Source organism: Argentina anserina, chromosome 4, assembly GCF_933775445.1.
Source record: "Argentina anserina chromosome 4, drPotAnse1.1, whole genome shotgun sequence".
Taxonomy (NCBI): Eukaryota; Viridiplantae; Streptophyta; class Magnoliopsida; order Rosales; family Rosaceae; genus Argentina; species Argentina anserina.
In genome coordinates, this window is record NC_065875.1 from 25,636,583 (window position 1) to 25,650,689 (window position 14,107).

General features: G+C 36.8%; 3 protein-coding genes across 3 annotated transcripts; 2 read left to right on the forward strand and 1 right to left on the reverse strand.

Moving 5' to 3' along the window:
• Positions 1 to 287: 287 nt before the first annotated feature.
• LOC126789966 (MLP-like protein 28) lies at positions 288 to 2,319 on the forward strand. The gene is made up of 2 exons (XM_050516067.1): positions 288 to 548; positions 1,892 to 2,319. The coding sequence occupies exons 1-2, from the start codon at positions 359 to 361 to the stop codon at positions 2,158 to 2,160; spliced, it is 459 nt and encodes a 152-aa protein (XP_050372024.1). The 5' UTR covers positions 288 to 358; the 3' UTR covers positions 2,161 to 2,319.
• A 2,186-nt stretch (positions 2,320 to 4,505) lies between these two features.
• Positions 4,506 to 10,928, forward strand: LOC126789968 (MLP-like protein 34). The gene is made up of 5 exons (XM_050516069.1): positions 4,506 to 4,827; positions 4,928 to 5,199; positions 7,404 to 7,423; positions 10,148 to 10,362; positions 10,502 to 10,928. Exons 1-5 carry the CDS (start codon positions 4,641 to 4,643, stop codon positions 10,774 to 10,776), a joined length of 969 nt encoding a protein of 322 aa, XP_050372026.1. The 5' UTR covers positions 4,506 to 4,640; the 3' UTR covers positions 10,777 to 10,928.
• Positions 10,929 to 11,166: 238 nt separating this feature from the next.
• On the reverse strand, positions 11,167 to 13,751 carry LOC126789967 (uncharacterized). The gene is given in 8 exon segments (XM_050516068.1): positions 11,167 to 11,333; positions 11,418 to 11,558; positions 11,702 to 11,817; positions 11,921 to 12,120; positions 12,201 to 12,553; positions 12,555 to 12,703; positions 12,804 to 13,067; positions 13,209 to 13,751. Coding segments are annotated over 8 exon segments (1,851 nt in total). The 3' UTR covers positions 11,167 to 11,248.
• Positions 13,752 to 14,107: the final 356 nt, after the last annotated feature.

The following is a 14,107-nucleotide window of genomic DNA, read 5'->3' on the forward strand; positions in this document are numbered from 1 at the left end:
TTTGCCAAACACTCTGCACAACTTATGCCATTAAAAGTCACTTAAAAAAGCCAGTTTACCAAACAGTCAGCTACTTAACTTATCAGAAACTTATTCTCAGAAATAAGTATAAGTCAACTTATCTTATAAGTCACAGCTGCGCCAAACACACCCATATATCCCCTATCCAGGCAATCTGAGACCACAATGATCAGGACAAGACTTGGCCCTGGAATATTGTTTCTTTAGCGCGCAGAAAAAAACATCCAGCTTTCTTTTCGGATCTTTATAAATACGCACTTAGCTACAGTTCTCTCATTCAAGTCAGACAGCAGGTAAGAACTAGTGGCTTCTTGATTGAACTCGATCTAACGAAGTCATGGCTCAAATAGCAAAAATGCAAGTTGAAGCTGAGATCAAAGCTAGTGCTGAAAAGTTCTACGAAGTCTTTCGTAGCAAAGGGTACTTGCTGCCCAAGATCTGCCCTGAGATGATTAGTGACCTACGGGTAATTGAAGGGGATTGGGGAACTGTTGGCTCGGTCAAGCAGTGGACTTATGTTGCTGCAGGTAGTAAATACGTGTGTATATTTCCATACTGATCGTCTGATCCATTATCATATGCGAGTATTTCCAAATTGATCCTAGCTAGGGTTTGGTTCTCGATCAGATAATACGGGCTAAATCCAAATGTAGTCCTGTACAATTGTTTTGCTTCTTTTTCATCTTCTGCATTTGTATTAACCAGGTTGCTAAATACTAAGTTTGCACTCGATCGATTACTCATCCTTTTACCTTAATTAATTTACATTTTATTCAAAAACAAAAATACATATGTGTGTGTATTGAAAATTATTATATGTATCCGGTACATAGTCTACGTGGTGTACCTCTTTAATATTATTGGTCAATTTTACTGTGTTTATTTTTAATTGTTGGTTACATAGTCTACGTGTATATCCATGTCGTACATATCAAAATGATTTTCCAAGATAAAAGACTCTTAATTAATATTCTGAACAAATTAAATTAACAACCATACATGTGTGATTCCCCTCTATTCCTCTCTCCCTCTTCGACCTAGAGCGGCGGCCTCTTCCCCCTCCAAATCTTCGTCCAATGGCGCTCAGTTGCTTGGCTGGCCTTCTGGCTATGCTAATGGCTCGTGGCTTGCTGGTGAATGAGAAACAATTTCACTCATCAATGCATTCTCATATCTAGAATGTTAGCTTTTAGTCTTTTTAACTCGGCTTGATGTACTTTGGTCTCGAATTCATCGCGGGAAGGTGATGGTGGTTTGGGAGTGGCGACTTAGATCCATGGTACGTTTATTCAAACATGGCAGGTATAATTTTGTTGTTGGTGGTTATCATCAACGACGATGTCGTGCCGGGGGTTCTTATGACGTTGATCCAGGCCTTGCTTCTAAGGAAAGTAGTGGCTTTAGTCTCAGAGCAATGTGCTCTATTGGATTTTGGTCTTGATCAGAGCGGTGTGGTCACGGCGGCGGAGCTGCATTAGCAAGTATGGTGGTCTAGTGGTGAAGAGGACTAAAGTTTGGGTTGGGCTAGTTGGGTTTCAAGTTAACTGACCTTTTTAAGGTTTTGGTTGAGGTCTATTATGGGTCATGACCCGTATATATATACATATATATTTAGCTTTGGTTAAATTCTATTTTGTTATAGGTTTTAGATTTGCCTATATCTTTTATGGTAGATGAAAGACTTGAGAGTTAGTACAATTGTTCTAATGTATAGTATATCCTACTTACTATTATGAGAGTTTATTCTCGTACTTTCTTGTTTCGTCTGTAACATATCGGCGATGTATCTGGTTTTAGTTTGTACTCGTTTATAATTAATTTAAAAATCGTAATGATATTGAATTCAAAGAACAACTATGCATGCGTGTAGGTAATTCTGAGATTGCAAAAGAGACAGTTGAAGCCATGGATGTGAAAACCAAATCATTAACTTTCAAGACGGTGGACGGATCGATGCTGAAAGTCTACAAGAATATTAAGACAACGGTTCAGGTTACGGCAAAGGGTGGCGGATGCAGCTCGGTTAAATGGAGTATAGAATACGAAAAGCTGAACGAGGATTCCCCACCTCCCAATAAGTACCTGGACTTTGTTGTCATTCTCACTAAGAAGGTTGATGCCTATCTGCTGAAGGCATAATATGGATCGGATCATCCCTCGCATGCATGGGATTGGTACGGTTACTATGATATGATAGTACAATAAAAGTTAATCTGGGAAGGCTTTTCCACTACTACTGGTTTTAATTATCAATTTATGTATTAAATTTATATACGATATGTTTGTGTTTAATTTCCACGATATGCATAAAGCAAAAATCCCATAAATAATTAAAATTAAAGGAATAGTACTAGTATTATAATGAAATTAAATTGGGCGTACGTATGCGTGATTCATACGATATGATTGGTTTATTGATAAAGATCAAGTCTTTGTACGTACGAAAATTAATAATTAGAAGATTAAGGAGTAGCACGCGCGCGATATATATATATTAGATGTAGACATTATATCTCATTACAATATTGAAGATTCGAGATTTTCGAAATGAGAACCGTTTATAATTGATGGAACCGTACTGAAATAACTGATTCAATTCGATTCTGATTCCTATTTTTGAAATGATTTTGGAACAATTAGAACCGAATCTTCACAACTATATAAGAAAAAAAAACATTTTTTATCGTCGTCTTCCTCATCACTTTTTTTTTACTTTTTAGACTCCTACTAATCATTATATAAACTAAAAAAACCATATTCGCGTTGCCTTATGCCCTCACTTCCTATGTTACTATGTCTCACTTCTTCTATTATTTTGTTATTCTCTAAAATCTAAATTGTCTTAGGTTTGCATTCTTTCTCTCTCAATTCTTTTTGAAATAATTGAGCATGTTAATTGTTGATTATTTGGTAATTGTATTAGATAGATTGTTGACGTTCTGTTGGTATTTTGTTGCATTTTAAAATTGATATTTTATATAATTATTGTTTAAGGCTTGAAGAGAAATATATATTATAATAAACTTTTACAACCGTAAAAATTTAAAAACCGACTCAATATTTACGGTTCTGGTTTCTTCTGATTTCGGAAGTAAATAATAGTAAATTCATATCGTTTTTTCTTTGCTGATTTCATTTCCGATTTAAAAAAAATTATTTTAAAATCGGTCGCAGGCCTCCATTATTGTCTATATATCTATATGGAATTATGTCATGCGTGATGCGCTGAGGACACACGTGAATTGTGTTTTGATTTTTTTTATATAAAATGGTAGGGCCGGACATACGGGTTGATTAGAAAGTTATATGGAAGTTAAAATAATTCTGTCTCCCCGCCATGTCCAATCATTCTGAATTTCTGATGAATTATATATATATTATCCAGCATTAAATTTTTCCAGATACATCTTGATCACAACCAATAAAACAGAATAATTGAGGGGTGAAACTTGGGGACAAGTACAGTAAAACGGATGTACAAGGGTACAAGTGAAATTGTGAAAATATATGAGAATTTAAATTTAAAGTTCTTTTATATATTAATTTTCCTTCTAGACGTAATTGAAACCTAAACTTGAGAATGAGACGTCCTCTAATTTAAAAGTCAGTGTATCCGCTGCTTGAGTGCTTGACGGTTAAAATTCATAAGGCAATTCAGTATCTTCCGAGTTCCCCTAGCTATATACTGCTCATAACCCTATAGTTAATTAGATGATTACTTTCATGCATCCACTATTCCACGTTCTGTTTTGATTTTCTAGCCTTGTACTCGTGTGATACACATGTTTTCATCGCATGAGTTTGTACAATTTTATTCAAGTGTTTAAGTAATTCTATTTTACCTCAATAGATATTTTTGACAAAACACATTGATTAAGTATTTGTGGTTTTACGTAATTGTCATGCTGACTGTGTATGAGTGTAAGACTACAAAAAGGCATATTCATAAGTTCATATTTCGATGATTTTCTTGGGTGCCCCATTTATTATAGTAGAGATATGGCTGATTATATCATTACAAGTTTACAACAGATGAAAAATTACCTACTGCAAGGCGAGATTCACATGATCATGTGATGGATGTTTAGGAAGTTAAGTGACTAATTAGGGCAAGTAGAATTTAATATTGTGATTTGTTCATTAATACTAGCAACAAATCACACACACCATGTTTGCAATTAATCTTTAAAAAAATATTTACCGGAGAAAATCCTTAGGTGGGTTGAGGAAAAAGTAAGAGTTGAGAAAATTATAGAGAGAAAACCCCACGTTTATGTGGAGGAAAAAGTGGAACTTAGGAAAGTTACATAAAAAAATGCTTTGATTTATGTTTATATTATTTTATTTATTACTAATTTGTCTTTTATTTATTTAAATTTATTTAATATAGTTTATAGTATAAAAATTAAGTTGTATTTTCAATCATTTTAGTTGATAAAATGAGTTTTGGTTATAAGAATATAGATAATTCGTGCCCTCTTGGCCTCTTGTATATAAGTATATGAGGCTAAGGAGTTTTCTTCAACATTCTGGATCATTACTTCTGCACTAGCTTGTTCGTATAACTTGCTATTTGATTGCTTCTTTCAGTTCAAAAGAGAGTTTTTAATTTAGTGAAAATGGCTTTGACTGGTAAGGTAGAAACGGATGTACATATCAAGTCTTCTGCTGCAAAGTTCCATGACATGTTCACCCACAAACCACATCACATTTCCAATGTCAGCGGCAGCAACATTCAAGGCTGTGATTTACATGAAGGTGACTGGGGAACAGTCGGTACTATCGTCTGTTGGAATTATGTTCACGGTAAGTATTTATTCAGCCTCTCTTGCAAGGCTATAACTAGCTTTTTCATATATGAATCGACATATATTTGACCATGCCAATATATATAAATATTATGCAGACGGAAAAGCTTGTGTTGCGAAGGAAAAAATTGAAGCCATAGATGCAGAAAAGAACTTGGTGACTTTCAGAGTACTTGAGGGAGACCTAATGGATCATTACAAGAGCTTCGTGATCACCCTTCAAGCCAATCCAAAAGATGAAGTCGAAGGCTGCACCGTGCACTGGACTATGGAGTATGAGAAACATCACGGCGATATTACCGATCCACATACCCTGCTCCAGCTTGCCGTCGAGGTTTCCAATGACATCGATGCTCACCTTACTGCCGATGCATAGTAACACACTGCACAGAGCTTAATAGATGTTCATACATGCTCTTGTCAGTTATGTGGTGCATCATTTGTATTCGGTTGTGTATGAAATAAGAGATCTGATATGGTGACTGTCAACGTATCAATCAGGTCTGTGAAGCAATATTTAATCATGTTGTAATTGTGTGGGAACTTGGACTGTTGTTCAATCTTGTGTGTGATTGTGAATCAATAAATATATTATAATACATATGAGGTTTCTTCAGTTTGATCTACGTACTGGCATTGGTACTTTTAGTGTAAGATCGTAAGATAATTGCTAGTTATCAGTGCATTTGAGGCAGTGAGGCACCAGTGGCAGAGAATATAATATTTGTGAGAAATCTGAGAATACATGGCACTTGTGTTTAAGATCCAGTCTTTTGTGGTGCTATTCTAGCTGGAAATCAAAATCAGCCTTTTGGAACTAGTACGTGACGCAATTTCCCAATAATCCTAGGATAACGAAGCCAATTCTTAATCCCACGCACTATCCACACAAAATGAGTAATGGGCCAACTTAAAAACAACAAACCTGCTAAAAGTCGAATTAGGGACATGATCCCAGCTAATTTTCGCGTGTTTTTGTCTCTACTAGTCCGTAACACTTTGAATTTTATGCTTATTTGAGTTATTTATGTGTAATGTAAACCGATGCAAACATTAGAATTTCATTATTACTTTGCTTTTGGAGGAACAACGGAAATTTTTTCTTTATAACAATTTAAACTCTATATTGATTAATGTATCATAAGTTCATATTAACTTCATAACCATGTATCAAAAAAATGTATCATTACCACCCAACCCTAATCATGATAAAACTTGAAACAAAAGCCCACTGAAATGAGAGCCCTATTCCGCTTGACCCAATTCTTCGACGCAAGTCCAAATATGAGTATCTAGACAAGAACTTGACACGGGGGCCCAATTCCATCAACCCCGTTAGTTGTGAACGATGAAAGTCGTCCCAATTTGGAAGAAGTTGGCCAGAACAAAGAACTATGGATTCAGTTTTGCTCAGCCCCACCCCAAGGGGTGATATCACCTCCCAATTCAAAACATGCCACATGTACGAGAAAGAGATATACTTTTTTAATAAATAAGTTATCTGATAATATATGTTTCATTCAATGAGTAATTAAACTTTTTATTTAGAGAAAAAATTAAAAAATTTCCACGAGTCTTCACGAGTATATTTTCACAATCTAGAAGACTAGTGGAATTTCTCTCTCTCGTACATGTGGCCTGTTTTGAATTGGGAGGTGATATCACTCCCTTAGGAGAACTATCAACTATATGCCACCAAAATGTGTAGTCAAACACTTCAGCCGTTTTATTCAATTGAAGCGTATATACACTAAATATGCCGGCCGGACGAAGTTGAATAAAATAGTTTGTCAATATCTCATTGTTTTATTTCAAAAAATATCTCATATAGTTATAATCCTAGATTCCATTTTGATCCATTTTTATGGAGTCTGTTAAACAGTGACAAGTGTGATCAGTAGATCAACTGTACTGATATTGTCTACCTCGCGGGTGTTGTGTTTTAATCACTGTAACGACCCCAAAATTTCGAGCTTAAAAACTCAAAATTCTAAAGTCGTTAAACACAAAATAATCTCAAATAAATCGAAATCATTAAAGTGTAACAGCGGATCAATTCTGAGTTCAAAATACAACTCAGTCAAACCGATTATTACAACCAAATTATAATTCAACATTATAACAAATGGAAATGTATAATCCCCACAACAACCTCACAAGATAGTCACACAAAATCCTCACATAAGCTGGAGATAAATAACTTCAAGTCCTCTGAGTGGTCCGTCAATTCCCGCTAATCCACACCTGCGGAGTTATCCACTACACCATCGAATTGGTGCACCGGGATTGTAAACACAACCCGGTAAGCTTTACAGCTCGTATGAGTAAAATGAAAATATATAACTCGCATATCAATATATACGAAAATTCACAAATCAAACAAATATAAATGCACTCATGAGTCAGTGGACGGCCCATCTGGTTGTCCCAAAGAAATATGAAATAAAATGCTCATGAGAAATTAGCTGTCTTTCTATTTTAGTCGATGATAATTACTTGTCACGCTTACATGTCTTTTATGGTAGATTGAATTATTCAATCCACGGAAGCCAATGTTTCAAATTGATGTATAAGGTGAAAGAGATCGATACCCCGCGTGCGGTTGACGTCTTAGCATGTATAGTTTACGAATTAATCAGCTAGCTAGCTAGCGTCTTATACAATCAATACAAGGATTCAATTGTAGGGGTGGGCATACAAAACGGAAATCCCGATCCCGTCCCGATCCGTTCCGAAATTCATAGGGACGGGACGGAGGTCTAAAAACGTTCGTCCCGTCCCGATCCCGTCCCGTTTCATAATGGTGGGATGAGATGTGGGACGAATAATTTATATCCCGCTTTGTCCCGTCTCGTCTCACCTTTAATGAAAACTTAAAAATTCTTATATATTTGTATCAAAATGAAATTAATTTATGTTCTTAATAACTCCAAAATTATATCAACTCAAATAATAATGGTAAATTATAATATTTTGAACATAATATGCATTTTTTTGTTAAAATTTCATTATTAAATGTTACTTTGTTATGAAAAAGTAAAAATATAGGTTTTTATTTAACTTCATATGAAAGTGGGATTTGTCCCGTCCCGATCCCGTCCCGTCCCAACCGGGATTAATCCCGAGTGTGATGCATTCTTAAAAACCCTCGTCCCGTCCCGATCCCGTCCCGATTCAAAAGAGTGGGACGAGACGTGGGATGAGTCCCGTCCCGTCTCATCCCGTCCCGTGCCCACCCCTATTCAATTGTGAGATATCTCGTATGGGGATACACCTAGGTAGTACCACAACAAGCTGCTTGGGGACCTGATCATGAGGCTGAAAATATTCTTGGTATGGTGAGTTACATACTCGTGTCACATGAATTGACTCATCATTAATTAACCGGGTGATGTGCTTGTTTGTGAAATATTATATATATCTTTTTAAAAAAATCATCGATAATTTTAATAGTTGAAAACTATAATTAGTGGATTAGACACGAAGATTTTGTTAGATTTCTTTTTAGGATTAACGTACGTTAGTTGATCAGAAACGTTAATTACTGACGTGTTAAATGGATTATGGCAATCACTAAATAATATTGGTGATGTTTTAAAGAAGTATATGTACCCGAGCGATGTGTTTTATTCAACTTGCATTCTATGTAGTAGGAAGGCTTCCAAGAAGTAAAGTATGTCCAAAGATGGTGAAGAATTACCTATCTCAAGAAAGAGACAAAAGGACCAAGCTCCTTGAAAAATACGTTGCTGCATGCTCAACCGCCAAGGTACCAAAATATAGGTTGGATAATCATATATATGCCTCTAACTGCTTCCTTGTTATTGAATGACTAGACCCGATAATTAGATAGACTATACTTACTTAATATATAATATATATACTTTACATATAGTAAGTCAACTTAACTTGATATATACAGGTTAAGGTCGATGTTATGTTTATTGAGGGTGATACAATTTCAAAGGCCATCCTAGACCTTATTCAGAATAATAATGTGAAGAATCTAGTTGTTGGCACAACGAAATCTAGTATAAGGTAAAAAGAAGTCGGAAGCAAATTTGGCACCCACTTCTATCATGCCCACTAGTCTAAGTAAATGTCAAATCTCTTTTATAATACTATAATTATAAGTTTATTGAGAAAAAATGATAGTTGACATTTATTTAGAGTGGTTGACGTAATAAGGGTGTACGAAAAATTTATTTAAAGAAAAATCAATGCATACCGACCTTACACCCATGTATATCTTGTCAGTTAATTTTTTTAAATTTTATATAACAGGGACTGCTATTTCCTATTGTGTTTTAGGAAACTGAGGTCCAAAAAGGGAACTGGGGTTGCTAACCAGATACTGCGAAATGCATCTGCAGAAACAAGCTGTTGCGATATAAAGATCATATGCAAGGGAAAAGAACTCGTGATTGATCATCAGCTTGCATCGCCTTCCTCGCGTAGCAGTAATGCAAATTCCTCATCGACACAAGAGGACCAAGATCAAGAAGTAGCAACGAAGTAGTAATGTGATCGACATGACAATCCTTGATCATCAGATAATTAATAATAACAGATACATCGAGGAGCTAGCTAGTTTAGGATACAAATTAAAGCATGTAAAGCCGTAAAGGGGAAAAGAAAACTCCAATGACTGTGCTTCATTTTGTTCAAAAGTGTTTAAGTTTGCATATAATCTTCTTACATCAGTGCCATGCCTAACAAGTAATCAATATAATGAATATATCGTCTCCCTGACAGAAGAACAATGCCTTATAAAATATTGGGTATTTTAACCTTCTCTCTTTCCAATTGCATCACCCTTCATTGTGAGACTCTCTAACATGATTATCTAATTAATAGCTGGCATCGTCCTTAATAATATTGTGTCTCTCAGTGCAAACTTACAATAAGATGGCCGGAAAAACAAGAAATTAACCTTATTCTAAGCAAACAAACAGTGTACATTGTACAAGTTGATATGGTCAACAGTAATCAAGAATATTAATAGCTTGCTATCCACGCTATTACTAAATGTGAACCTAGCTTTTTCCTCACCGTGGCTGCTTGGTCCAGAAGACCAGAATGGTATGCTAGTCACTCTATTTTAAGTTAGATGCATGTGCAGTACTTTTCTTCCTCGCCGTGAATATTGGTCAAGAATTGATATTAAGATCTAAAGAGCCTGTCAGTTGAAAGAGCCAAAGACTCAAGTTTTCATCTCTCCCTGGCTATTTTTTGTGTTTCGGTACTTTGGTTTTCCAATCAGTTCAGTATTACTAGTGGTTAGCAAGAATAACTATCGCGGCAGTTGTTAGAAGCAGAATGGCGAACAGTAAGTTTGGGAAGGTGGAGACGCATATTGACATCAAGGCTTGTGCTGAGAGGTTCTATGATATATGGCTGAACAAGCCACACCAAATACCAAATATGATCACCTCCCACACCCGTGCTAGGCTTACCAGTGTCGATGTACATGGTGACGATCGCCACTCAGGTGGAAAAGTCGGTACTCTCAGCTCCTGGAATTATGTCCAAGGTATCTGTTTTGTATGTTTCCAACTAATATATGATCTTCTCAATTTTCCTGAATGTGAGAAATGATTACTCTTTGATTAGGTGTAATATATGCTCATTTTTTTCACGAATTAATTAGTTGCTCGCATGTTGGTATGCAGATGGGAAAGCTAAAGTAGCTGAGGAGATAATCGAATCCATAGAGAGGGAGAACAAATCAGTGACTTGGAAAGTAATTGGAGGAGACCTACTTGAGCATTATAAGAGCTTCAAGTTCATTCTGCAGATTACTACTCAAAATGGTGATCAGGCCTTATCGGTGGCGTATTGGATTTTGGAATATGAAAAGGTTAATGACAATGTTCCAGATCCCCACGGTTTGCTCCAGTTGGTAATTGACGTCAACAAAGATGTCGATGCCCATCTGAACACCTGAATCAGCTACTTAATTATGGGACATTATCAGCCCATAACGTACCCACAAGCAGCGTTGTTTACTTCCATTTGATCATATGTTTGTCTATGTTTTCCTATAGTAAGTAAGGCTGCCTTCATCTTTTTAATCCAATCTTGTCAAGGAATAAGCAGTGTTGTATGTTAAGTTATTGTCGTTATCATTCTGCTAGACTGGAGGTTATATGTACCTCAGTACTACGTCTGCAGTTCTTCTGTTTTGGCTAGGGCATGGCCATCGTCCTCCCTTCTTCTGTTTGTAAGATTTAGCTTTTTTAATAACTCAGATTTTGAGGCTACGCACACTTCACAACAGCAGCTGCTTATCAATACACACAACTCTGTATTTCAGTATTTGATTTGATCCTTTGTATCAATATTTGTGCACCCTAACATTATATATAGCTGCTTGCAGCTCTATAATGTTGAATATAAATTCATCGGTTCTCAACTTCTCATCGACCGACAAATCCACTTTTGGCATACATGTCAATCTCAGTCATGTCAAGGATTCTGTCCACTTCACTAGCTATGAGAAATCTGCAAATTTGAGTTAGGATCAGTTAGTTTAGTAACGCAATTGTTACAGACTTACAGTTCAATGAGTTCTGTAATGGGGCTTACTTATCTCGAAGAACTCTAGTCATCGTTTGGCAGCAGCCAGGCACAGATGATTGCATATTGACTGCAATATTGGGGTTGTGAATGCTCTGCCGAATGTGTACCCAGCCATGCTGTCCATGCACCTCATCTGATACTTTAGCCCTGAAACGTACACAATTTCATTACATGAAAACTAAGAAGATACATACTATATATACTACTAAGCTTAAAAAAAATACTGTATATATATTACTCTGTCCATTTGTTGAATTACAATAATAATTTAAATTTAAATCACGCAGTACCTATACATGTGAGCATCAACTGCAGCAGCCGATGTTTCATTTGAGTCTACTAGACAGCCTTCGCTGACCCAACAATCTCCACATGTATTTAATTCCCATCCTTCAAGTCTTCCCTCCTACAAGTCATCAACGATTTGTTGTAAGTAAAGCAGATTCACATCCATATGACTTAGAGCTAGCTGGATATACACTTTCATGTGCTAATTACTGAACAAGTACCTCAACGTACTGTCGGAACGTTTCAATTGCCTCAATTGCCTTTTGTTTTGCATATCTTGGCTCAGAGACTACATTCGTCCTTAGCTCTACAGATTCTTCTGGTTCTTCAAGATCGTTAATGATACTTCCAATCCCTTCATCTGATCCGGCAAGCTTCATTTGTACCATCTCAATGATGATCTTCACCACCATGTAAGCCCCTATGATTTAACGAAGTGAGTTACTATGCAAGATTGCAAGTATATTCATAACCAAAGCACAAAAATGATATAGTACTAACCATCATCAAGGAAAAAGTTCTCTTTAAGAGCACCATGGCCGGAAGTTTCCATCATAAGATGAGTTTCAATTCCATCCTTATTAAGCTGGACTCCCTTGTCAATCACATTCCTGTAACCAACACGATATAAGCAATGATGACCTCCTCTATTGGTGATAAATCTTGTAAGTGCCATACTAGTTCGAGCATCGGTTACAATGATAGTTCCAGGGTTTTCCTTCAATACAATAGCTGAAATCAGCTTGTCCCCATTAATGGGTTTCCCTATGTTGTCTACAACGCCACTGCGGTCCACATCAGTGTCAAACACTATTCCAAGATCAGCAGAGTTTTCTAGCACTGCAGCTCTTGTAAATGGCGACTTTGTCCTCCGGATTGGGAATGTGGTTTGGAAACATCCCATCTGGTTTTAGGTGTAGAGACCCAAATGTGTCTGCTCCTAGCTTGTCTAATACATCCCATGTGAAGAAGCCTCCTGATCCATTACCAGCATTGACTATTATCTGCACATATTGTCAACTGAATTTGGATTAAATGTTCTAACATTAATTACAGGTGGAAGGTGACACAATGCATGGATGAAAAGCTAGCTAGATTGAGAACCTGAAATCCTCGAAGTGGAGTGTCGTAGTGTAGTGGATGGTTTACTCTCTCCTTAATAATGTTTCGGAGGTGCTCCGAGTAAGAGCTCATGAAATCAATTCTTGATGGTTTTATACCAAGTATGCTTGACACTTTGGTGAGCCTATTAGCATACTTTCTGGCAGCTTTGTCACATATCTCCTCCACTTCAAGCGAGGTCAATCCCCCTCTCTTGGTGAAGAATTTCAAACCGTTGCGCGTGTAGGGCAAGTGAGATGCTGTCATCTGCAATACAACAACATTCAATCTCATCAGGCCACATATGGAATAACACTTGGTCAGTTGGTCTCTCTAAGCTTATAGAGCTATAGTACTGCGTTTGCAATAAAACTATGCATCCATATATGAAGATTTGCTCTATGCTACCATGATAGAAGCGTCATAGGAAAATGGAGGCAAAATTGTACTCATGAAGCAAGCAGGAGTGGTTGCAAGTCCCATATCAAACACCAAACAACCGGCACGAGCTAGACCTGAAAATACAGCTACACTCAAAGATGTTCCTGATATTCTAGGGTCTCTGCCAAGGGACACCTTAACATTCTCCACAGGCTGTTCTCTCTCCTTCTCCAAGCCATTGATAACCCACTCACCAAAGCTCTCTGCAATGGCCTCCACCGCCGGAGGCGTTAGGTCGACTGACCTTCCCTTCTCACCTTCCAAGGCGACACCACGAACATCTGATCCGTTTTGAAGCCTCCGAATTCTGTCCATCTCTTCATCCACCACAACTTCATTGTAGTACTTGAAAGTGCTAGAAGATCTTACACATACAAATTTAGTAAATGACAGGGAAGTATATGGAAAACTAAGATTTGAGTGGAATGTTATGGCTGCTGGATTTGAGGGGAAGAGTGGATTTTGAGCACTAGTTTGCAACGATATTGAAGTTGTTAAAGAGGAAGCCATTGTAATTCTGTTTCAGTTCAAGTTGGCGCCCTCGGTACCTTGTTTCAAAAGATTGATTTTGAGGGGGAATTCAGACCAAGCATGCAAATTTAAAGATAAGATATCTCAGTAGTAAACCATAACCATACAACCTTAACATCCATACAAGAGTAACAAAAATATCTATGAACAAAATTCCAAATCCCAAACTTCATTTTCTGGCAGCAAGCTCAATACTCCTGCGATAAGAACTTGGAGAATGGCATATTCTCCATGTACATAGCAATGTTTGCACGTTTAGAACAATGATCACCCATAGACGCCTGGTTAAATGTATCTTAATATAGAACAAAACTTATGTTCTCATTAGTCACAGT

Coding starts and splice junctions, on each gene's coding strand:
- LOC126789966 (XM_050516067.1), top strand. CDS start 359: ATGGCTCAAATAGCAAAAATGCAAGTTGAAGCTGAGATCAAAGCTAGT. Junction 549..1,891: donor GTGGACTTATGTTGCTGCAG/GTAGTAAATACG, acceptor GCATGCGTGTAG/GTAATTCTGAGATTGCAAAA.
- LOC126789968 (XM_050516069.1), top strand. CDS start 4,641: ATGGCTTTGACTGGTAAGGTAGAAACGGATGTACATATCAAGTCTTCT. Junction 5,200..7,403: donor ATGCTCACCTTACTGCCGAT/GCATAGTAACAC, acceptor TTGATGTATAAG/GTGAAAGAGATCGATACCCC. Junction 10,363..10,501: donor CTCCTGGAATTATGTCCAAG/GTATCTGTTTTG, acceptor GTTGGTATGCAG/ATGGGAAAGCTAAAGTAGCT.